This window comes from Coturnix japonica, chromosome 12 (genome assembly GCF_054131305.1).
Source record: "Coturnix japonica strain WE chromosome 12, WE-NBRP24, whole genome shotgun sequence".
Classification (NCBI taxonomy): Eukaryota; Metazoa; Chordata; class Aves; order Galliformes; family Phasianidae; genus Coturnix; species Coturnix japonica.
The window spans coordinates 20,239,167-20,265,442 of record NC_140674.1 but is presented as its reverse complement, the minus strand read 5'-3'; the positions used below and the strand labels follow the sequence as shown (position 1 = coordinate 20,265,442).

General features: G+C 37.4%; 1 protein-coding gene across 1 annotated transcript in view; it reads right to left on the bottom strand.

Annotated features, from left to right (window-relative positions):
- SI (sucrase-isomaltase) overlaps window positions 1-25,694 on the bottom strand; it is a 42,420-nt gene extending 16,726 nt beyond the window's left edge. Inside the window, exons 1-25 of the mRNA XM_015872037.3 lie at window positions 25,575-25,694; window positions 23,773-23,896; window positions 22,668-22,741; window positions 18,919-19,039; window positions 18,720-18,829; window positions 18,296-18,447; window positions 16,154-16,325; window positions 15,372-15,471; window positions 14,576-14,688; window positions 13,764-13,889; window positions 12,874-13,005; window positions 12,577-12,696; window positions 11,813-11,926; window positions 10,886-10,970; window positions 9,638-9,755; window positions 9,096-9,267; window positions 8,300-8,416; window positions 7,472-7,626; window positions 6,819-6,903; window positions 5,910-5,966; window positions 5,148-5,272; window positions 4,675-4,763; window positions 1,831-1,880; window positions 1,166-1,336; window positions 680-829 (exon numbers count right to left, since the gene is read on the bottom strand). Coding sequence (XP_015727523.2) covers window positions 680-829; window positions 1,166-1,336; window positions 1,831-1,880; window positions 4,675-4,763; window positions 5,148-5,272; window positions 5,910-5,966; window positions 6,819-6,903; window positions 7,472-7,626; window positions 8,300-8,416; window positions 9,096-9,267; window positions 9,638-9,755; window positions 10,886-10,970; window positions 11,813-11,926; window positions 12,577-12,696; window positions 12,874-13,005; window positions 13,764-13,889; window positions 14,576-14,688; window positions 15,372-15,471; window positions 16,154-16,325; window positions 18,296-18,447; window positions 18,720-18,829; window positions 18,919-19,039; window positions 22,668-22,741; window positions 23,773-23,896 — 2,832 coding nt within the window. The 5' untranslated portion in view covers window positions 25,575-25,694. The remainder of the gene's footprint in view (window positions 1-679; window positions 830-1,165; window positions 1,337-1,830; window positions 1,881-4,674; window positions 4,764-5,147; window positions 5,273-5,909; window positions 5,967-6,818; window positions 6,904-7,471; window positions 7,627-8,299; window positions 8,417-9,095; window positions 9,268-9,637; window positions 9,756-10,885; window positions 10,971-11,812; window positions 11,927-12,576; window positions 12,697-12,873; window positions 13,006-13,763; window positions 13,890-14,575; window positions 14,689-15,371; window positions 15,472-16,153; window positions 16,326-18,295; window positions 18,448-18,719; window positions 18,830-18,918; window positions 19,040-22,667; window positions 22,742-23,772; window positions 23,897-25,574) is intronic.
- Window positions 25,695-26,276: the final 582 nt, after the last annotated feature.

Here is a 26,276-nt window from a genome sequence, read left to right as displayed (position 1 = left end):
CAGTCCATAACAGGACCAGAGTTTGTTTCTCCATGAAAAGACAAGCCCAAAGATCCAAGATCACACCAAATATTCTTAATTGTGGAACAAATTCAGTGAAGTCCATTCAGTATTTTGAATGCTGCTGTCTCAGGGTAGCTAATAGAGATTTGTTTTGGTTCATATTTGGGACACACATCCCAGTACTATCAATTGGATATGCAGCTATCAATAGAGAGGAATAATTTAGTTTGTGCATGAGACGATTTCCAAAGGATTTGGGCATTACTTCTCAAGAAGCAATCCAAAGGAGTTAGTTTGACTTAAATCGTGCTTCTGTGACTATGAAGGCGGGGGTTAAGCCTTTAAGGCTGAGGTACCTTCGAAGCACAAGAGGCAGTTGAAGATGCTGATCAACTCTATTCTACTTTTCCCAGTTCTGTTATTATTTCCTACTACCTTGCAAAGAATACCATGTTTGTCCTCAGTTTCTAGAAGAACACGCTGTTAGCAACTACCTTAGTTTCAATGAAGTAAATAAAATCTGCTAGTACAGGTCAGCTGATTGGCTGCACCCCCAAGTGAATTAAGTCTGACCAATCTGCCTGGCTACTTCTTCCTCTGTACCCAGTGTAGAAGGAAAACTATGGTTCTGGAAATGTTCCAGTCATGTCAGTTTAGGAAAATAATTGTTGCTTACATCCCAGACACAGCCAAGTTGTTCACATTTTTCTCTTGTTGGATCTATGCCGGGATAACAATCAAACCTTTCGTTGACACTCTGTTGTTGAGTCCACTCAATCGTGTAAGATCTTCCCAGTTCCAGCTGAAGCCCTGTTATATGAGCAACCTACAAATAATAAACAATTTGCTAAGAAATCCAACACCACATAACTGCATGGAAGCACACAGGAATAAAGGCACAGAGCACAAGTGGTCAGAAGTTATACATTTTGATTTTGAGTCTGTAACTGAGATAATCAGATGCTTATAATTAAAGAGAGTGTACATTCTTAACAAGTTCAAAACAGCCTCTGTGATATCTTTAGAGTGGGAAAGCATTTCCTTCAATACTTCCCTTTAGCAGCAGCATGTAATATATTTAATGTAATTGCACTTTCTTTTCAATGTATAAAACCAAGGTGGGATGATTTCGAGGAATCACATTTGCCTGTTACTAACTTACCTTCTCTGTAGGATAGTAGGTGATATTAGGTGAAGAGGTTTGCACTGCATTGTTCAGGTAGACAGTAACATCTGTTATTTCCTGGAGCACTCCCAGGATTTTGATTTCTTCAAATCTTAAGTTGTTTGGATCAACATAACTGCTGCTAATGGCATTCATTTGTAGACGGTTCTGAAAAATAAGGTTATCATCTCACTTGCAGTCTTTGTCATATGGTGGACAGCACACAGCAGAAAATGAATCATGAAGCAGATGCTGTGGGTTCAAACATGTTGTAGGTCTTCCACTCCCTCTGTGGAGACAGTTTTTCAGTTCAAGTACAAGAAGTTTTTTCAGTTTAACAATTTCTTCAGACTAACAAACACTACACCCACCTTCTTTCTGGCGCTATAAAGATTCTGATGCTTTATACTAATCTCACTCAATGAACATTGCAGCTAAGTTTATGAAGTGTTCTTTAGATGCTACAATTAATTAAGGGAAGACAAATAAAAGACTTTCATCCCACTTAAATGACAGCATTTTGAAAATGCCTTCTCTTGACAATATTAAACACTTTGCTCCTCAGTAAATAGTGGAGGAAAATAAGGAGGAAGAAAAGAATGCTCTTTTATTATATATTTGATAAAACCTGAGAATAAGATCATTTAAAAGAGAATACTTACATTGGAAACTGTAAACTCATAGTAAGTGTAGTTGTTTCTCTCAATTGTTCCTATAAGGTAAAGAAAGAATTTAAATTTGCAGTACAGAAAGGAACAAATAAAACCCAGGACTTTGTCACCAAGCAACTACTTATCATTATCTTTATACCATTCGGAAGCTGCACTGAGCAGATTGTGCACAAACTACTGGTGGTCTCAACTTTTATTTTGTATTCTTCTTAAAGACCATGTAGAGCTCAGAGTTTGAGATTACCTGAATGCTTATCTTAATGCTTGCTGTAGAGGACTTCCCATTTCTAAAAGGAAGCAATTAAACAATTCTCTAACTGGACATGTGGAAGGTTATTTGCCATTGAAACAGTATTTTTGGACTGTGTGCACACACATATATTTGTGTGCCCCGGTGGCGCAAGTGGTAGGAATGCCACGTTGCAACACCGGAGGCCCTGGGTTCGAATCCCCCCTGTGGCGCAAGTGGTAGAAGTGCCGCTCTGCTACACAGAGGCTCAAATCCCGGGGGGTTGGACTCGATGATCTCTAAGGTCCCTTCCAACCCGCACGAGACTATGAGACTTTCAAATACCAGTAATATTTCCTCTTATTTTTTCCATTTAGACCACACAACTTTTTCCCAAGACACGTAATAACTGCAAGACCTGTAACCGATCTCTCCAACATCTTCTGGTCTTATTTATCTATATTCACCCAGAGGAGTGAAATTTTGAGGCAGGCTGAACTTTCTAACTGAGGCCCAGCAAAGTTAAGAGGAGTGATTATTCACAGCATTTCTGCTATAACCTTAAGAACTGGTATCCTGGCCAGCAATATTCTTTCTGCACAAATGAAGGAATGTAAACTAGATGTAAATTAACATAGATGAAGGTTAAATATATTCCAAAGTGACATGATGCGCTCTGCTCTCTCCATATGTTTTCACTTTGCAGGTAAAAAACAAGCTTATGAGTTAGACAGGTTAAGTAATCACTATAATTTCCATCAGAGAGGTTTATATTTTACTCTTACCATCTTCTCTTTGAACATTAGAAAGTTCTCCTTAACTACTTTCTTCATAAGGGCAAAAATGTTCCAAAATTACTTAAAATTACAGAACATTATTTAAATTACTCTTCCTAAAATCCAGGGTATTCTTTTTTTCTTACATTCTCCTTGATCCTCTAGAATGTAGATATATAATTCAAAGCCAGATCTTCTAAATAATCAAAATAAGCGATTCAAAAAGAAAATGTACAAAAAGAAGAAGAGGTACAAAAATTGACTGCACTTGTCATTTGTTTTTCCTTCAAATAAAAGCAAAAATTATTTTGTTGCAACCAAACTGTAAACTACTTCTCTAAAAAGACAGCAACCTGTAAATCTGTGCCAGGAAATAAAATCACTACATGTTTTATTGTTTTGTTACTCAGCAGAAGTGAGTACAATAAGAGCTGAGATATTTTAGGTCTTGACAAAGCAGTACATACAGCTGTCATATCAGCAGCCACCCAAGGCCTTCAATACTTATCGCTGCAGTAATCAGCCAAACCACTGCTCTATTTCTTCAGAGCATCCCAAACTTTTACCAAAGTTTTTTTAAAAGTTGAGGCTTCCAAATTTTTTCTGTGAGGTGTGATCAAAAAAGTTAAAATAACAGAAGCGAGTCCTACAGGTCAAATGCATAAAATCTTCCAAGTTATTCTCTTTCCAATGAATCTTTGGGCATTTCCTGCAGCTGTCCTCCTGTCAGACTGCACAAAATGCTCCACCAGCATCTCCTGCAGCATCAGGGTGCAGAAACCCATCAAACTACAGAATTGTGAGCTAGGATTTCTGATGTGCATGTCCTAGTAGGAGATATCTGACTGGGAGTTCTCCACTTCAAGGGGACCAAAGGCTCTGACAGAGGTCAGCAGGGCAGCGCTGCTTCCTGGCCTTGCTCCCTGCAGCAGCCCATCCCAGCCTCTCCAGAGTGAAACCTGACAGCATCAGCTGAGCACAGGGAAGGGAATATGATCACAGCTTCCCTCCAGCTGCTGGTCTTGCAAAGACGGAGACCTCTGTCACAGGGCAACGTAAATATGAAATTAGGTAAAGGGGATGCAGTTCTTGACACCAACTACTGACAGGATAGGACATGAATTAGAGAAGACATATTTTCAAACTTCTTGCTGATATCTCTGTTATATATAATACAGGACAAATACTGCAAAAACAGCCTAAGGAACTGAAGTACTTCAAGTAATTTTAATTTCATGGAAACTGGACACTCATCTAAATCTTCAGAAATACTATTGAGTCTGGCAACATGACAAGTATGGCCTATACATGCCTACTCGTGTGCTTATGCACCAGATGGCAAGGCAAATTTTGGCTTTCGTACAGTACCTTTGAGTTAAGAAAACTGCTACTGTTTTTACAAGCAATTTAAATAATTCCAGAGAGTTAATAAAAGTGCTACTTTTTCATTTTCTGCCTATTCTTGGTGTCCAACACTAATTATATGCATTCTTGAACCCGCTGAAATTAATTTGGATCTATACCAGAATATATATCAATCTTGACACTATGGTTTAACAGTCAGCATGCTAATGTGCCAAAGCTGTACATGCTGAAGGTTATGTTGCAACATGAACACACAGAAAAAAAAGAAAAAAAAGAGAAGCAGGCAAGGTAAATAACATTTACTCTTTTATACATATAAATGATGAACAACCAATGACTTAAGAGTCACTATTAATTGTTTGTTACCTTGTCCTCAATGGCTCATTCTTACTCTTATGAAATTAACTGGAGAGTAGAAGTCTGTAAGTATACTCTTGTTTATTTATTTCACCAGTAATAACTCACCCGTAGATTCTCCATCATCCCAGAATAACTCCCCAGCAGCTGTATTGTTCTCATTCAGGGCAATTATAAGTCCCAATGGATTCAAGCGGCTATCAAAAGAAAGTCATTGTCTTACATATATAACCAGTTGCTAGACAGTTTTAACAAATCCTTCTTGTTCGTGTTAAGAATGACACTCTGCAGGGTTGCAAAATTTGTCTTAGATTAGTCCTTTGCTGTCATTCATTTTCATGCAAATGTATTAAAATACATGGCAAACTGACAAAATGCTATGCAAATAAACTTTTAATTAATTGCTACATATTTAATGTAAATAGAAGCAGAAGGGAGTTGTGGTTTACAATTATTCCCAAGTCTCAAAACGAAAGCATTAAATTTGATGGGCTACCACTGATTTGCAACCTAGCAGCCCTAAGCCTGTTCTTGAATTTACACTAACCTAGTCATAAAAGCATTTGGTTTGGAAAGCATACCTTTCAACTGTTGTAGTAGCTGGTTGTTGAATAGGGTAAATGTAGCCTCCTCTCAAGTGGAGCCCCAGTTTGTCAGCTGGCAGGTACATCCTGGTCCATTGTTTTCTCTCTGAGATTCTTGCCCCCTTGTTGACAGCCATGTAAAAGAGAATGGGTTTGTTGTGTTAATCACTGCTGTGAAACTTGGGATTTAAGACATTCTTCTCAAATCATACTTTTTGAGGAGATGTTTAAACTTGGAAAATATCTGTGCAGCAGTGGGCACAAAAAATAGCACATAAATTTATTAGTATACTATAATGTTATAAATCAACAAATTTCTGTGTTGTGTTTTGCTCAGTCAACATAAACTGCATGTCCTGTTGGGATACCAAATAAGAGCAGTGTCTTTTCACATCCATCAAAAGATCATCATAATAATGGGAAACTTCTTTGCAGAAACAAGACTAGTAAAAGTTAATTGCACATGCACATGTATTGTTACATTTGACCTTTCTTCACATGTGAGCATTCCTAAAGTTTCAATTCAATCCATCTTCCCATCTCACACACTATATTTCACATCTCCATCTCCTTTTCTTGAGGCTATGACTCATTTACCCTACCACCCTCCCATCTCGCCATTTCCATCCTTTAGGCTTTGCTTTAGGTCTCTGCCATTGAAGCATGACTGACAACCTTGGTTTTTTGTTTTTTTTTCTCCCCCCTCCATCACAAAGATCATTAGAAAAACACTCCCTAGTAATCTATGCATTTACTTACAGTTTCATACTCATACCATACTGCATCAGGAATATAAGCATCAATTACATCCACACCCTGAAAGGAGAACAAAAATCAGCCTTTGAAAGCAAGGCAATTAATAAACAACATTTGCTTGTTCTGTCATAGGCAAGCTAAAATAGCATGAGAGATTCTGGATGACATTCTGAGATGATAAAAAGATGAGCTGAATCAGAATATCAGGTCAGATTGCTTTGGTTCTGTAGAGGTCTGGAAAATAGGAGTTGTATTTAATAGCACTAAGTGCAATACTTCCCATATTGACAGTGACCAAAACATGTTGTGTTCTCTCTCACTGCAAGGAATAAGTGAAGAGTGGGATAAAAAACTAAATCTAGTATTTTAAGGAGCCCAAAGAGAGGTCATTGGTTACCAGTGCTACGAATCAATGAAAAATAAGTAAAATCTGACAAAATCTAGCAAAAAACGTACTACCCTTGGAGAAAGAACTGTGCTAATGCTAGTAGGTAAGGTCACTTGCATTCTCTTTGCCAAATGACCTTGCTTAACACCTGCTCAGGACAGAAGAGTCCAGACTAGAATAGGATGAGAATAAATTTCCTGCAGTCCTCCAGGAATGAATGAGCCTATTTTTGTGATTCAGATTTTTCAGTATTAAAAGGGAGAGGGAATGTGATTTAAGACGGAAATATATATATAGTAAAGATGCCCTAACCTTCAAGCTTAATAACAAAATTGTCACATGAATAAGAAAAACTGAAAGGTACTTTCTAACCAGAAGAATAAAGGAGAGATATCAATAGTGTATTTAGGGATTTTATGCTGCAGTTTCCCACCTGTAGAGAAAAGAGCAGGAACTGGTGACTTCAAGTGTCTCTGTTCCCCAGTAAGCCTTTTTGAGACAGACATGAAAATAGCCAAGCCTACCTGATCAATTACAGCAGAAATAAGCAGCCCAGGACCCCACAGGAACTGCCTATCAATTCCCCATGTCCCTTCATCAGTGTAGAACCTGGAGAAAGGACGAAGTAGTAATGGCTTTGAAGAGCTATACCATCATCATTAATCCAAGTATTTCCAAGAACTGATTGCCTAGAATTGTGACTGAAAAGTGTCATGCAAAAATATTTAATTATTTTTTAAATCTGAGGCCATCTGAAGGTTGGAAGCTAAGTTCTTCTTAGCTTAGTATTGATTATTTATATATGAAAGCGTGTGTATTCACACACATGCACATGTTCTCAGCATACTTGTTTTCAAAAATAAGGAAGGAATGAAATGTATATTTTAATATACACATCATTGCACGGTGTAATTTGATTAGCTGACAAAACTATTTCATACCAGCTCTTCAGAGTGACTGGCAATAATGCATGCAGATATACAGAAATTACAGACAGTTTCTGATTACTCTTCTGATTACATCAAAATAGTATTTCATGAATTCTGATGTTGTCTCCACATGTACTCCAATATGCATTTTCAGAAATTAGATACCTATTTAGATAGTCCCTAACTACATTCAACCTGTATTATTTATTCCTAACAAGATTATCACAAAGGCCATCTGGTACACTTACTCATGCAAAACTGGACGCACAACTGTATCCCCTCGAGTGTGAGCTCTATAAAAAAGCGTGTATAAGTATGGCAGCAGAGTGTAGCGAATGGTCAGGTAGTGCTTGGAGGTCTGCACCAAAACTGAATCAGCTCCAAACACAGCTGGATCTTGAGGCTGAAAGTAAATATTGCAAGATGATTTTCATGGTGCAGGAAATACCCCAACAATTATGAAAACTGACTGTTGGCTCAGAGTTGGGGGTGGATGGAGGGAGAACACCACTAAGGCAACTGATCTAAATTGATCAAGAGGATATTCCATGTTATATGGTAGCATGCTAAACAAGCAAATACAATGAAGTGGAATAAAAAGTGGGACATTTGTTATGAGAGCATCTGACTTTTCCAACCAACTACTACAAGTGCTGAGGCTCTCCTCAAGATGCGGCTAAACATCACTTGGTGACACAGAGACAAATGTTCAGAGTTTTCTCTCCCTGTTCCTACATGGCCTTTTTTGTTATTTTTTTTTTCCTCTCTGTTTTCATTTCATTAGTCTGTCCTATAAGTCTATTATTTTTTTTCTTGCTATCATACTTCCTCCTAATTTTTTGAGGAGAGGGAGTGAACATGCAGTCTTGTGCAGATTAGCTATCAATGTGAAAACACCACACCCCTGAGAGCTGAAAATCTTGTAGATAAATTTTCATAAAGAGATCTCAAGTTTCTTCCATATTCAAACTGGTCAGCTATCTAATTGTTGGTGATAGTAATGTTTATTAGTGATACTATAAAAGGAAATGTGGTTGTAGAAACTGAAACAGTTTGTAAGAGAAGGAACAACTTACTATGTATCCTTCAGCATTGTGATTCCGGGAAAATGGATAAAATGCTCCTACTTGCATCCATCGTCTGCAAAGTTCTTCTGTTGTGTCAAAAACGAAGCCACAGATATCTGCTCCAATCTTCAAATAAAAGCAGAATGTGTTGGACAGACCTCATACTGCACCACTAATCTCTACACAAAATCTGAAGTTTAAGGGATGTATCAATTCATCTTTCATTTCTCGCTAGGGTGGCAAAGTCATTCAATACATTTTCTTCTTTCAACTAGAATACTATACAAATAAATAAATAAATAAATAATAGAAGCCAACTGCTTCCCATGGCTGCCTATCATCCTTTTTCTTCCAAACATATTCCTTCCTTTTTGGTGCTAGTAGCCCAACACTAGGAAAACAGCTCAAACTCATACAACTATAAATATTGAAGAGGAATCTGGTTATATCGTTTACAAATGGATTTTCCCATTACATGTGATAATAAATAGGAAAACCCCAGTGTATTTCACATTCATTGCTAATGAATAAAATAGTACTAGAGGCTTGGCATAAATAAGATAATGTTTGTTGCCCATGTGTCTCATCACAAACATGCAGTAACAGAAACCAAAACAAATTTTATAATTTAAAAAAAAAATCATTAGGAAAAATGTTAAAATCAGATCACTGAAGGGACTTAGAATTGAAAAGATAAGATGGTTATATAGACCATGTTTGATTAGGTAACCCATTATCACAGAGGTTAAAAAGGCAATGTTTGTCTGCTTGTTCTGAATGGAAGTAAAAACCTATTATTTCGTACATAAGGAAATCCAAAGAGGCTGAATTCCAGCATTCCAGGTATTGCCCATCTTAGCTGTTCCCATGTTGCTGCATTATCTCCCAGCCAGTGTCCTGTGTGCTTTCCTGATCCAACAAAAGTAGACCTTGAAAGAAGGAAGCTTCTTTTTCCTGGAAACACTGTTTCGATGGCTCTGAAAACAAAACGAGACTGGAACTATGCCATAGAAAAATGATCACTCACACGTCAATAGTTCTATACACAGCACAATTATACTGACTCATTTTCAACAGTTGATTATCCACAAGACCTGGGCTCCTTCACAGTTAAACAGGTGTCTTTTAGAGAAGTTCAAGGCATTTACTTTAAACAACCTTAGCATAAATCTGTGATTGACAGTGTCTGACCTAGAATTTAGTAGATTTTGTTTTTGCTATATTAGCTTACATGCAATATAACATTGTCTAGAAAATAGGTTTGTTTAGAAGTGAAATCTTGTGGCTGTTTTGAAAAAGGTACTCTTCTAAAAACTTTCTGTAAAGATATTAGGATGAATTCCTTACTGTCTTGTTGCTATGGCCATGGAATATCCATAAAGACTGTGGACATCGTAGTGTTTGCCCCATTTCTGCACTGCATCCATACAGAGCGTCTTGGAAAACATGAGTTTGTCAACAATATCTTCAATAAAGAAACACAGACATTAGTTTTCAAGTGCATTTTGATTCTGAATACTTCCAATCTTTTTTTTTTTATATTGTACATTCCTGACATTCAAGCCCTCTTCCCACTTTAATGCTTACATTAAAGCCACTGTCACTACTACAAGAATGAAATGCTTCCCTTGGCTGCTAGCTTTATTCATCTCTGCTCCATCTGTGCTATTTTCTGCTCTTGAGCTTTGGATATCTCATGACAATCAACACACAAATATCAAAATAATCCATTCATCACTGCTAACAGTGCTATAAATTCAGCTTTGTTAAGACAGCGGAATTTAGTCAACTGATGGAGAATTTGTGTCAGTTTCTTCAGTGCATAACATAAAATGGTTAACTCAAATACTCTATCCTTGCCTAGGTGTGATAAAGTGGTAATCAGGCTCCATTCAGTTCCAATGCTATGTGGTACCTCTCTTATTAAACCTTAGCACAAATGTACTCACTGTCAGCTTTATCACAAGAACAAGCATAATCTTGGAAGCACAAGATAGTGTAGGAAGAATATCCTTTCTTTATATTGGTTACTTGATTTACTGTAAAGTTGCAGACTAAGCATGTAAGGTCTCCAATGAGCCATGTTTCCTCAGTGGAGCTAACTAATGGCCCATTAAGGCTGAGAAAGCCCCCAAAGCTAACTCATTGTTTAAAGTTGTACTTTTCAGGCAAATAATAGATAATCCTTTCCTAACTTTCCCTCCTAAATGTAGAACTGGATGGAAACTTTTTTAAAATTTAATTTGAAACCTTCATCTGTGCTTGAGATCAGAGGAAATAATTTTACTTCCAAGTTTGACATTAAAACAACACACTAAGTACTGGCTGTAAGTGACTGCATTTCAACTGCAGGCCAGCTGGATTTCTTCTGCAAGCAACTGTTCATGCATGCAAGGAAGCACTGTACACCTATAGTCTAATTTCTGAATCATTTTTGGACAACATGTTGGCAAAGGTTTCTTAAAGTCAGTACTTAATATTCAAATCTCATCTGTGAGAACAACAGGAAATTCACTTTACATCCTTGTAGACAATGGTACAATAATTAATGTGCTTTCTGATAATTTGTTCCATGGTTAAAGGAGGTGGACTTACTGGGAGTGAATGGAGGATAGTTTAAGTCATTCTGCTGACAGCCTTTATTTGAACCTTGAACAAAGTTGGACACTTCGTTCATATCCTGAAAAGGCAAGATACAGACAGTGAGATGTAGATTATAATAAAACTTCTAACCCAATCTTGTGTTCTATTCTATTACCCTTTAAGAAGCATTTACTAAGAGCTAGCACTATACTTTTAGGTGTGAATAATACCACTTAGACACAGACCTGGTCCATTCCTGTATTAATACATGCCTCTGTTTTGGACAGACTTCAGTACACAGATGAGCATAACATTAATAGTTACACCTTCTCCCTTCAGAGACTGAAGCTGCAGGAGGTGCTTGTGTATATATGCTGTAGTTACCCATGATTAGCTCCAGACATATCTCAAGAGAAGACCCTGAGCAGGGAGCTTGTGTTTAGAGAGAAATGTGGAACCAGCAAGATGTGCTGTGGCTTCTGCCTAGTCTTATTTTTCCATATCCTAACCTGGGACAATGATTGCCAATGTACTACCTTGAAATCCATGAGCTACCTGACACATTGATTTATAGCTGTGATGCATTATATCCTGTGTTCAGGACCTGTTTAAGACTCATTTTCTGCCACTACGTGCAGGTTTCCAAATACTGCCATTCTGAGTCCAGGAGTGTGAATGTATTTGTGTTTATCAAAGGTTTATCCACTAAAGCATTTCAGACCACAACAGATCATGCAGCAAACACCACACTGAGCATTTGAACGCCACAATTCTAATTCAAATTTAAAGTTGAAATCCAAATTTGAATTGTAAATCCAACAGCAAATGGCGAGTACATCCTGCACTGATTTCAAGTAACTAATAATTATAAACAACCCTTTCATATGCAATGTTAATTGAATTTAATAAACACGTCAATTTTCTTCCCAAATCACTTACAATCCAGATCCCATCGTACGCCACTAGGCCATGAAACCTTTCGCATTCTTCCACCCACCAACTGGTGCACTCTGGGTTGGTGAAGTCTGGGAACACAGCTTCCCCCGGCCATACCTAGAGCATTCATAGGGGAAAAATGGAATATGCTAATTACATTGGAATAAGATGAGAATGTATTATATGTGTTCCACTGGTGGCTTTTTTGCCCTAAATAATGATCTGAATCAAGTCCATTGCCCTCTTGACCACCAAGTTCTGCTACTGGCCCATACTGACACTATTGTCAGCCACCACCTCCAGATCCCAGATTTACTTTCACTGAAGTTCATAATTTTGTTCAAAAACTCTGAAATCTTCTGATCAGTGTGAATCATCAAAAGCAACAGTGGCATAGCAGAGTATCATTTTTCTAGCATCAGCTTCCAATGGATGAGAAGGCATGAAGGTATTCTTATTCATCTACTATATGAAACATCTACATTTACATTTCCATAAAACTTGCATTAATATCAAACAGGATTTTACAAAAATAAATAAATAAATAAATAAAATAGAAACATATAGTGCAAAAATGCAAAAATTGAAACATACAATGCAAAAGAAAAACATCAAAGACTGAAACATATCACATGCTAAATGAGACCTCTCAGTTCTCACTGGCTAGTACTGGAAGAAACGACTTAGAAAACGAGAGTTTAAAATAAGCCCATCAAAATAAATTGAACCAAACCAACCACATTTAAACTTCACAGAAATGTGTTTACCTCTCCAACTAATGTTGTTACTCCATCTGATTCATTGACCCAGACTTTCCTGCTCTCCCCCCTGACGTAGCTGCCATATTGATTACCATCAACTAGAGGTTGTGTGCTAATAGCAGGATCCTAAAACATTTAAAAGAATAAAAAATACAAAATAGTTAGAAACCAGGAAACACTCCATTGGTTTTTACAGACTACTGGAATGTTAGGCAGGAAGTGTAATAATTATATTCAAAAATGCATAAGATAATTATGAAAAGTTATAATGATAGCATTTACAAGGCAAAAAGAATTACTTACCAATATGATAATATATTTTTGATTTTTTAGATGCATATAATTTGCAAAATTAGGAAGATCACTAAACAGCACTTTGTCATACGTAAAATCCTTCTTTTCCTCCATGTAATCAATGTCAGTGATCTGAGCATCCTGAAAGACATGAGTTAACAGCTTAAACATGAGAAGCCATATGTAAAGATTTTGTATATTTTTCAAATGCAATTTCTTATGACAACTCCTGTTTGTCCTTACTATCTAAATGAATTATAATGAAATATCTTTTGTACCAAAAAGGAACATTCTGCATTAGCAGAATCCATATGAATGTGTGTATTGGCATTCTTTTTATTAGATCCTGCACACGTGTTTGTTTCTTTGTAGCTGCCCAACTTCTAAAAACACACATTTGAATACGAATACTCCTTCATCAACACTTAGCATAAAATCAGGGTATATACTTTTTAAGCTATTCCTCTAAGGCCATATGAAGTCTATTTTAAAATTATGTGTAATTTACCTTTGCTTATCAATTAAGAATAATCTGTGGTTCCATAATTGCCCACATGACACTGAAAAAATATTTCAGTGGACTAGGCAGCACTAGAAAAATAAATCAATACAGTTGGAAAGTATAACTGAAAAATTATTACAATAAATCGGGCAAGTAAAACTTGCTGTAAATAAGCCTCCCTTGGTGTCTGATGTCATTCTGACAATGACACTGCATTAAAAGGTGCAAAACCTTCTTACACTAGAAAGCCATGCATAATAATTTATTAGAAATTCACTATTTGAAACTGATGTGAAATGAGTGAGGATTGTCACATCACAGCCATGATATTTGGGTTGTTTCTCCCACAAGACTCTGCCTTGATGGGGTTGTTGCCCTCCTCAAACCCTGAACTTACATAAGGGAGTTCAATCAGACGGTTCCTTTCCACAACAGCCTTCACTTCATCCAGAGATCCATAATTCCAACGGCTGAGCTGGAAGCCCAGACTCCAGTAGGAAGGCATCATTGGGAGTCCCACAAACTGTATGTTGGGGGCAGAAATAATTAGTGGTACTAATAGTGGATGCTGTGTATGTTACCTCAGTGCTCATTCTTTCCTTCAAGGTCTGACTGACAGCTGATCAGACAAGTATAAAAATAACATATAAATAGTAAATAAAAGAAGTCCAAACAATATCTGTGACAGCTTACAACTGGAATCATGACATATCAGTAATATTGCTCACTATAATATTACCATATGAACATATAATATTTATGGGCATCTATTTGGGCATATACATAATATCGTGTATAACATTGCTACATGAATAAGAATTTGTCCATATATTAAGAGCAAAGAAGCAAAAGTCATTCTGCTTAGATCATCTCTAGCTCATGTCAGGGTGTACAGACTGAGAACTCAGTCAGGGTGTACAGACTCAGAACTGTTGCATCCTCTCTGCACATGCATCTCCAGCAAAACTAGTGCTCTAGGTGATGCTGCCTGTAGCAGGCCAGATAAAAACATCTACGCTCCAACTTAATCCCAGCGAGCCATTATACTGGCAACACTTGAGATAACAATTGTTCTTAGATGAACACTTAGCGACTCACCTAGATAGCATAACAAAGACACATTGTAATGTAAAGAAGGAAACGAAATTAAAAAGAAACCGAGTGCCTTTAAGGATCTGCTCAACGTGTGGTCTCTTAAAATAAAGGTACCTGTAAATACTCTTGAACTACTTGCTCTGGACTGTTCCCCAAGAGGACATAGAAATCAAGGATACCGCCAATAGTTCTGTAGGTCACTGCTGGAGCAGGCTGCACTGCAAACTCTGTCAGACAAAGCACATATGAGAGCAATTCTGAATATTAGCTAAATCTAAAGTAACTTTGTCATACTGATATTGAAAAGTAGAAAATTTATTTTAAGGAAAAAGAACCAACACAAACCAGAAATATCCAGGGAACACATAACCATTATTTAAATTTGCAATGAAGGAGAAATGTATTGACACGATTCTTTTAAATGTCCATATTTGCATTTCTTTACATCCAGCAAAGACAAGAGAATCAGAGCAAATCCAGTGACATAACCTTTTCTCTTCACATTTTCAGTGAAACTTTCCAGACTCAAGAGAAATGAATAGCATACAATAGCATATGTATAGGTAGGCCTATAACCAGAGACCAAAGGGCATTTACTTTCAAGTGATGATCAGTCCAAATTTATACTTTGACTGCTGTCCTACACATCTGCACAGGGCCGCACAAGGCTTCCAATGCACACAACCTGCATGTTAATTCTGAGCCACACACTGCTTACATTGCATACTTACAGTGCTACTAAATGCTTACAACGACTGCCATCAGATAACTGAAGGTGGTGTTAAGACTTTATACGCAGTAGTATTTAAAAATAGAAATTCACATTACCCCAGTTTTGATCTCAGTCCCACAGATCATTTTAAAAGATATTTAGTTGCAATAACTGGAGACACAGAGAAAGTTTCCTTACCCATGGCATTGCTATTCATCAGGAAAACACCAAAAGATGCTCCACTGCTGTCTTCCAAACTCATGAAGAAAGTCTGAACTCCATATAAGTTGTGCATTTGCTTCAAGACAAAAAAGAAAGAGCAGTTAAAATCTGCTAACAGTATGTGTTTGGGGGATATTTCAATCATATGGAGAGTTGCTTTCTTACACTGACGTAACACTGACAAACAGGACCTCATTAGCTGGTTATAAATAAAGTACATTAGGAACAACAGTAATTTTTTAAAATCACATTAAAAAGCATTCCTTCACTCATGCACTGTACTGTTTAATTTCTCCTCGATATCCATGATCATGCAATGGCTTATGTGTTGATTCTGTACTAGACAGGTAGGGTTTTAAACGTGCTGGGTTTGTTTTTTTGTTCATAGCATTAGGTCAACTGAGTGCTGACAAGCTTTAGCAAATATTCCCCTAGTCAAAGCAAAGGATATTAATGAACACAGAGATAACATTTGATTGTTTACATCCCCAAGGTACAACGAAGGACTGTCTGAGGACAGTAAAGTTGGAAGTAGCAGCCTGTTCAAGCACCTCACTACTCTCTTTGTGAAGAACTTCCCCCTGACGCCCACCCTAAACCTTCCCTTCTTGAGCTTAGAACCTTTCCCCCTTTGTCCTATCATTATCTACCTAAGTACTATCCCAAGTAGTGGATGCTATTAATGCACTACTGCATAATAGGTTTGGATTCCAGAATTTGTCTGCAAAGAATAAGACACAGAAGAAATAGGTCCTTACTTCAGAGGGACCAACATCCCTGCTGAACAGAGGCCAGGTTTTCCAGTTGAGATCATGTCGGTACTGCTTATGCACATGCTCTCCCACACCATAAATGTTGCTGCTAGGTAGTTTGATTGATAGCTGTAAAAACTGGTCAGAATACTGCAGTGGTCCTATGGTAGTATCAAAACTGAAAGAAAAATAAGAAAAATAAATAAATAAATAAATAAGGGATTACAACAGGAATTGTTGCAGTGATTATTTCTACTCTTTTTAGCTAAGCTGGATAGCAGGGTCAGGTCTCCATCCAGAGAGCTGAAGGGAGGGATGCAGAGGAGGATGTTGTGTAGCTGCAGTAGATAGAGAGGCCATTGCATGGATTAGGAGACAGGCAATACCTCTCAGTGCCATAGAAACTTTGCACATAAATGGCCTCTGCTTTCAGGGTTAGGTTCACAATCACCTCTTCCTGCAAAGCTTCCCACCTAAGCACCTGTGGCACTGGGTAGTAAATCCATGCAGTAAAAGTCCACTTCACAATTGAAGTTTCTTCTTTTAATTTAATTTTACGTTTCACCAATCATTCATCATAAACTGTGTGTCTCCTAAACAAGGATTAGGGGAGATTTAGAGACTGAATCTAAAGCTAAGTTCGTTCCCTGTTTGCTCACATGGGACTCAGGCAATTGGGAGGAAATATGAATAGTGCTGAGGCAGCAGGGTAATTCCTACTGCCAGACAGTGGTCCTTTAATCAGTCAAAAGACTTAAGTTCATTAATATTGATCTTAATCATATTCATTTCCCTATTTTATTGCAGAGACTTTCAACATTTCCACACGGTAAATGCATGAAATTTGGCCCCACCCAGAAGTAGCTTTACTTTCCATCAGTCGTTTTTGTTTGTTTTTTTTCTTAAACGAAACAGTCGCAACAAGAAAGTAATTATGAGTTAAACCAGATTTAAATCACAAAGCAATTGGAATGAAGCTGATCCCGAGATCTGAAGGTTACTTTCAGCTTTATTAAAACAAGAGCTTACAAGGATCAGCAGAAACTCAGTCTTTCACCAAAAGCAGAGAAAATGGCTTACTTTGAGATAGACAACCCCACCAGTATGTTTTAAGATCATGCACAGTTTCAAAGCAATAACCATTGATCTATTCACTTTGTACAGTTTTAATTACAAACTTTCAAAGATTGTATTTTTCTGGGAAATTGTGGTATTTACCAGTCATTATATTCATATGAAAGAGAGTGATATGGCTCTCTTTTCAGCCTTCCAGAGCACTGCTTCAGCATGGATCTATTGAACTAGATTGTTTATTCTCATCTTCATATGCCTGTTTAATCAGTCATGGATTACCGAATAATAAGTCCATCTTTTGTGTTCTCTCTAATTGCAAATCAATCATTACAGAGGATTCTAAGTAAGAAACCAATGTTAGCAACAGTATGAAAATAATAGCTATTAGGCTTGAAGCATTGATAATGCAACTGTCCTAGAACTCTGACAGGTGATCATTCTTTGATTTGATAAGTATGTTCATCCTGACACTTCCTCCTTTTTAATGGCTCTCAAAGATAGGCAGCTACTTCAAATCTGTTTGTTTCTTTAATTTTAGGGAAAAAACGGGATGAAAACATTCAATATAAATCCTTCAAATATTTTAGAGGACGACACAACCAGCTTATCGCTGGCTTGCAACAATTACACCTCTATCATAGGTCTAAAGAACAATCTGGGTTTGGTGATTCAGAGCTAAGGTGTGATTGTAACAGCTAAGATAAAAGATGGAATGAAGAGTATTTGTGATTTGAAGCACTGGGAAGGTCTTCAGATAACAAATACTCCTTGAACAAAGTGGACATAAAGATTTTGCTGATGCTGGAGGAAAGAGAAGGGACAGCCAAATCTAAAGCCTTTACAATGCCTCTTCATATAGCAGCGGTTCAAAAGGCTTCACAAGAGTCCTTGCAGAACATCCATCAGTCAAAAGACCAGAAGTAGGTAACATATCCAAGGCTGTACCTCACATGTTCCATCTTAGGCATATCTTATTCACACAGCAAAAGATTTTCTGTTTGGCAACATAGGCCTTCAGAGAAAATCAGTAACATCAGTGTCCATCAGAAAAAGAAACCCACCAGCATTACTTACAGCACTTTCCCGTTGCTCACTCTGGTCACCACAATACCAAAGGGATTTGACCTCACTTCCACTCGGTAGTTTAAATTGGAGGCTGCAGGTCCATTGAAAGGGCCCACATGCTCATGGGGGACTTCAAATCTTTGTGTCGCAGGATCAGTAATCTGCACATATTTAAAAACATTTGAAAAACATTAAAACATTTTCCAGTATTAACAGATAGATCTGATTTAGCATCTTCCTGTTCCTATCACAGTCTCCTCCCATTTTCATTATCATTCTCTTTCCATTTTCATCACTTGTTTTCAGCTATTTCCCTACGTGATGGTGAAGCTGAAGGATTAATGGAGCCCTTCTAAACTCACTGAACATAAATGGCCAGCCAAAAACCATGTACAGAACATAAACCTTAATACAACAGATTAAAAAGATTAACCTTGAACCGGAAGCGATTTGCTGTCTGGTACTCTCCTGTGAGGAGGACAGTGTTGATATCTTTTCCAAAGAGAGAAGGCGATGACAGCCTTGTTAGTGTGGCCTCAAATCCTAAAGAAAACACACAAATGGAAACATTACTGTTTCAAATCAGACATCTAGATGTGCATTAAAACCAGGTTCCTCAGCACCCAACTTACCTGTTTGAGTTGATCTTGTTGATCCATCCACTTTGTACCCATGGTTTTTAGGGAAAAAACACCAGGGTACACTGGTATCACTCTGGGGACTCCAACAGCAGCCACGCAAGTCACAGACGCTCTGATTAAAGGACAGAAGGGGCTCACGTTAATTGATTTTACACAATAAACATACTACACTGCAACGACTGAAATGTGCACAAAGTATTTTTACCCCAAACGCCAGAAAACGTAGCAATGCTTGCTATCAGATGAACTCTGAAAAGGTATTTAATCAATTCGAATATAAACAACAAGGTGTTTTTGTTTGTTTGTTTGTTTTTTTCTTGATTCAGAGTAAACACGTAGACAATGATTTTTTCCTAAAACCTGAAGATTCACAGGAAGAATGAACCCTTAAAAAATTAAAGAATCATTTGAGTTGTGACAGATGCATTAGAGACTAACCAACGCTCACACACTGGAGACTAGATAACATTTATGGTTGGCTTAACATCTAGTAAACATCTGGCTGGAAAACATCACATATACATCATTTATCATTATGTATGGGAACTACATTTCAATGTCATTTCCTAGTATCAGAAATGCTAAGTTTGCTTCTACAGAACCTTAGTTTCAGATAATTATTTTTTCTATATAAAACAAACAAACACCACCCAAGCAATTAAACCCACTGTTCAAAGCATATAACTCAGTGCATCAACCTTTAATCTACGTCTCAATATTCCAATAAACAGGAATATGTTTGCCTTACTGTTAGAAATTAACTTATTCACAAGTTGTCTGCCCAAGTTCTATGCCTGAAGATAACACTTGCATAACACACCACTGTAAATGCCCACAAATTTTCCCATGTTAAAAACCAATTACTTGGGAACAAAGGGCAGTAGTGATACAGGAAGAACTGCTGAGGGCAAAAGGCTACGATCTGAGTGATCATGGGCACCCAAATCCAATACACAGATCTTCAAGACCTCTCCTTCCACCTGCATGCTAGTAGAAGCTCTTCATGCTCCAATATTTTTGTTGTTTGTGCCATATTTATTTAAAACAATCCACAGGTATAGATGAAGACAGGCCAAAATCCACTGCTACTGGTGCAGGTTATAGAGCCCAAACTAGAAAGTTTAGATCAAACACTTGCCTCGTTCTCTGAACAGAGAAAGCTCTGACCCAGAAATAGTATATGTGCCAAAGGAGAACACAGAGGAAATTCACATAAGCCATTAGCTCAAGATATTTTCATGCATTTATTCTGTAGTGATTGGGCCAAGCACAGCAAGTAAACTATGCATCAACAATTGTTACGACCTCAATCTTCTTATCCCTTCCTAAAGCATTGACTAACCCAACAGCTTGAACAACAGTTTATCCTAACGTCTAACACTTCAAACATCACCTTTCCCAACTTCATAAACATCTTTTTCCAAGCTACTTCTCATGTATGCTTGTTGAATATTTTCACCAATTACTTTACAGGGCAGCGATACTCTTCAGTATAAATGTTATTCTAGTGGATTTGTAAACTGTAGATCTGTATTTTTTGTGGCACGTGGAGCTTGCTGCATGAGGAACTAAGTGCACAAGTACAAGATCGGTTATGCATGACACCAAAAAGAGCAGAGTTCATTCAAAGGTATTGTCAAGGCTGTTACAGAAGTTATCATTTAGTGCAAATAAAGGTAGGAGGTGGTCACAGCCTCTGACTGTTAAAGTAACGTAATAGATAACACACAGCAAAGTCAAAGAAAGTGTCAAAGCTGAAGAAAGCTTCATTAGAAATAATACTGGAAATACGAAAGCAGCATATGGTGGGATACAAAATGAGGTAGCTTCCAAACACTGAACTCAGTACCAAGGACTGAAAGCATTGCTTGGATATGTGTCAAACTGCAATGTTTCTCTTCTTAGCATCAAAACAAACTTTTGCCAACAAGATATTTTCAAAAACTATAACAACTAAACGACAAAATCTCCCCCCTTGAGGAAGAGCTTTCTGAATCCTGAAAAGCACTAGCTCTGCTCACAGTAGTTTAGTTTTTACTAGTGTATTCTTCTTGTCTTACAAAACCAAACAACTTTCCACGGCAGTGACTAGTTAATAAAAGCCTGCTCTCTCTCAGGATTTTTATCTCTGGCAATCCTGTGATTGCTTAATGAATACCTCTTTGCTTTCTGTGCTTCTATTCTCTGCAAGCCCAGATTTCACCTAGAACACTTCAACAAATTAAGACATCAAGAGAAACACTAAGTTGCTGCCTGAGCTCAGGCAAAAGCATCATGCTCCCAGATGCTTTTTATTCTGAAAACCACTATTGGAAACCACTACAGAGTTCTTTCCTTATCAAATACCCGTAGTTTTAGACCTCTGCCAGATGTAATATTAGAATAAAACTGGAAAAGGGCAACAAAATTGCTTGCAGAAGAAAACAGGATTCTGGATTGTGAGATGCATGCACCTGGCAGCTTTCTTCAGGGCAAAGATTAAGGGTGATGTTTATCACTAATATCCTGAAATCTGCTGCCCAGAATTCACTAAGGAAAGAGCAGATTTAGGAATCTTGTTTTTGGGTTTGTTTTTTTTTTTTTTTAATTGTGTCTTTATTTTGATTGTTTTTAATTCTTCTTGATCACAAAGGGTAAAATGGAAGAGCAGATTTACAGTACAGCTTGCAGTTGCAACCAGAGTAGAACTATTTTCTTCACTTGGGGTAAGTACAGTACTTAGCGTGGGGTGGCTAATCCCAAAGTAGTAATTAAAGATTAATGTGATCTGCATGACACCTATCATGGTGTGCTCATTCCTGGAGAACGGAACCAAAGAGAAGAGAAACACACTGTGAGTTGAGCCTTTACTACTCTGTTAACCTGCAAGACTATATTGAACTATATATCATAATACAACTCATGGCATGACAGCATCATGAACAAGTGTCACTTCTGCAATTAGATTGGAAATTCACAGGGAGATAGAAAAGGTTGGTTAATCATTTTTATATCTCTGTGAATGGCATTAACATCACACATCATAATATACTCCCTATCTTTTCTCTCAAGCTGCACCCCACTAAGAAAAAAAGGGCCAGGCACCCATTAGCTTCCATCAGAAAATGAACGCATCCATTATTAAAATGAAAATTAACGATTATTAGAAAAATAACAAAAATAACCTTTCTCTAGCAACCACCATAAGAATGCTCTGTGCTTGCTCAAATAAGAGACAACGATCAAGAAAGAGAGTAGGTGAGATAGTGAGATTCAGATCAGTTGAGAAAGGAAACTGACAGCATTTATTGCAATCTCATGCACTTGAGCAAAATGAATCTCAATATGCTATTTCTAAAATATGCTTTGTTGTAAATACCAACAGTTAGCCATCAGACAAAAAGAAATTGCTTAGGCAAAGTTGTTAAAAACAGTATGTATTTCTAACCACTCCTTGTCTGTTTAGTTTTGTTCTCTCTTACCAACAAGCCAAGATGCTGGGGAGTATATTGGCAGGGATCTTCAACACTTGACAATAAACTGCTGCAGTGGCTAGAAAAAAGTCTGGCCTTCTGACAATGCACTAAAATTGGCTGTACAGGAGTTCTATTATTCTGGTAAATATTCAGGCATTCGCAGACAAATAAAAGTTATGAGAACCATCAATATGTTACAGAAAAAGGTAGGTTTTCATAATTAAACATAAGATTTTATGTGAAAAAGCCTATTTTCTAATTGTTTTTACTATAAAGTTCTCAGACCTTTGTTGCTGTTTGATCTGGGATGCAGTCAATTCTCTCCACTGTTAATATGTTCGGACATTGTGGTGTAAATTCTGTTAGAGAAGTAAATTAATGGGTTATTTCCAAAATATATTAATATCTGGATTATCATTAACTGGTTCTGCTGACTCTTTCTTACCACCTTGATCCTCTAACCATGAATACAGTCTCAAATGAGTTTAAACTATTGCTCCTGTGATTTACCTTATCTTTAAAAAGCTGCAGAGAACTATTCCAGATAAAGGTTGGAGAGCTTCACTTTTGATTTTTATTTTTTTTTTTTGCACAAATGAGTGACATAAATTGTTCTAATTGTGAAGATATATAGTAATTCAGTTTTCAGTAAGTGTTATAACCCAGTCTGTGCTGCTTCTTTAAAAATTTATGCTGAATAAAAATCAGAAGGGCTTTCTTTCATCTGAATAGTGCTGTGTAACTGCTCTTATGGGCACTCCTTCCCATGAAATACTGCTCATCCAAAGGAGCTTAAGTTAGAGTATCAGATAAACACACCTTAAGGTTCATTTAAGAGTATAAATGGGAAGGGAATGACTGTTTACATGGTTTGATAGTGATAGTACAAGGGGGAATGGTTTTAAATGGCATTAGGAGGAGATTTTTCACCCAGAGGGTGGTGATGCACTGGAACAGGTTGCCCAGGGAGGCTGTGGATGCCTCATCCCTGCAGGCATTCAAGACCAGGCTGGATGTGGCTCTGGGCAGCCTGGTCTGGCGGTTGGTGACCCTGCACATAACAGGGGGGTTGAAACCAGATGATGATTGTGGTTCTTTTCAACCCAGGCCATTCCATTAGATAAATGTAACACTGAAAGTAATAGGAAATAATTGGATATAAATATACATAAATAAATAAATAAATAAAAACACTGCAGAGAAATGCTCGCTCTTTTTTTCATCCCCACCTGAACATTCATATTCTTTGAAAAGTCCTTCAGTGACTTAAATCATGCCAACAGGCAGTTCCAACAGGAGCGCTATGGGACTTTAGAACATCTCAGCAAGCAGAGCTGAGCAGTCCTCATTGAGGGTTTTGCCTCTGGTCCTGGAAGTGGGAAGTACTTACCTGTAGTTTTGAATGGAGATACTCCTGTTGCTAAAAGCACAACGAGGATAATGGCCACCACAACCACGATGCAGAAGAGGGCAATAAGAGTGACTTCCAGGCCACTGAACTTCCTCTTGCCCATCTAGGTCAGGAGGAAACCATTGGCATGAGGAAAGCAAAAGAAATAGCTCGGAAAACTCTCTATAAGTTACAGTATTTGTTTTCAGTTTTTATATTTTCATACATTATTTAGGTTTTAAAACATATCCCCTAATCCTAGGATTAAAAATAAATCTCCTATTCCAGATAATTCACACAGATTACTGGATTATTGCACTCATGGTCAACCACTGAGAAATAGTGTTTTGTTCCCACTAAACCACTTCTAAATACGCAAATAAGATTTTTTTCCTGAGGTTATCTATTAAGTTTCTTACATTTTACAGAAATACCAGAAAGAACAACACAGGACCATTAATGTTGAGCTTCACACCAGCAGTAAAACTAATTAAAACTGATCTCCATCATGCAGATCGATATACATTGGCAGCAGCAACTGCATTTCACATTTGGTTAAGAATATTTAGCCTTATAAAGCAGCATTAAATACAGAGGAACTGCTTCTTTTTAGTCCAAGTAAGATAACACAGCAACGTGTGCATATTGCACTAGCCCACAGTCTCAACTCTTTCAATGAGAGCCAAAAGGAAAAATACTGCAGAAAAAACTTTTGGAGTTCCTTTGTTGCTGACCGCTCCTACAAGTATATTTCATTACCCAAACTTCATCTCCTATTCCTGGAAATCTTACAGCCACCAGAATGAATAGAGAATAAAAGCAATAATGAAACGCCGGCAACCCCCAGAACAGTAAAGATAAATGTACCCTCCTGTATGGAGGGCCACAAAGATGCTCAGAGGGCTACAGCATCTCTCCTAAGAAGCCAAGCTGAGAGTCTGGTTTGTTCTGCTTGGGGACACCATATTGCAGCCTTCTAGTCCTTAAAAGAGGGCCTACAGTAATGCTGGAGTGGGATTTTTTACAAAAGCATGTAGTGATGGGGCAAAGGGTAATTTGCTTTAAGCTAAAAGTGGTTACAGATATTAGGAAAAATGAATCTTTATTATGAGGGCAGTAAGGCCCTGGCACTGGTGCCGAGAGAGCTGTGGGTGTGCTCAGGTCCAGCACAGATGGGGCCCTGGGCAGGCTGAGCTGCTGGGAGGTGTCATTGCCTATGGCAGAGTTTGAAACTGGATGGGCTTTAAGATCCCTTACAACCCAAACCCATCTATAATTCTACAGTGATTATTATCTAAGCTTTTAAAAATAACATAGTGCTATTCATATTTTCTCCATTAATATCAAAATTAGTAGCTATTTTTACGATTATAGTTACCTCCTAAGGGAAGTAACACATTTAAAACCTACCACTACGCTGTATATTTAAAAGCACATATTTAAGGCCTGTTTCTACAATGAGGAAGTTATATTCCAGCAGTTCCTCCTCTAAGCTTCCTGTAGCACTGTCAGAATACTCATCAGCTGGGAGCCTTAATAAGTAACATTTATTTTTCTGAAAACTAAAATATTAAGAATAAAGAAGAATATTAAAATTCTTTTTGTCCAACTCTCCCCACCGCCCTGCAAACATCCATAGCATTGTATTGCAGCTTTTTCATTCTCAAGGTCTCCTCCACAAACTGAGACTTCTAAAACAAGGAGTTATAATTTATAATTCATAAATGCAACTTCTGTGACTTGGGCTCAGCAGCAAAGAGAAGGTCTGCAGTAACACAGATGGAATAAATGGGATGACTTACCTTAAAGCCCCTCTGCTACCTTCATCTGCTGATCCTGGTTGTAAAGCTCAGTCTCAAAACCAATGTTTTATTCTCTGCTGTTATCAGCTCATTGCATTGTTTGCTAACCAATCTACCAATGGCAGGCACATACATAATTACAGGCAGGTTGCAGAAACTTTCTGAGCTAAAATTAGTTACTGTGGTTATTGTAGCCAAGAAATGGCTGGTTAATTAATAATATTTTGGTTCTGTATCACTCAGCAGGTTCTGTAACTGAAAGAAAAGCAGCAATAAAATGCCAATAAGTTTGACCATATTGCATGATTTAATGGTTTTACTGTTCTTTTTCCATATCATTGTTACTAGACACTTCATGCAACCTTCACATTCCTTGTCTATCATTTCTGCTTTAATCACTGTACGAAGTCACTAAAGGTTCTCAAATAAGGAAAAAGTTTTACTAAAATAATTGTTAATAGATAATCAAATTTATGATCATTTAACTTTTTCATCAATGAACAACGAATTACTAATGCTAATATTAATTTAAACAGATTTGATGGGATCGTAGCAGTAAACATCAAAAGTACAACAGAAAGATGAAAGAATAGCACAGAAGAGAGTTTACAGGGAAGAATCTTCAATCACAGTATGCAGCCTTAATACTAAACTGAACTTTGACTTTTTTTACAGCAGATATAATTATGACATTAAATCTCT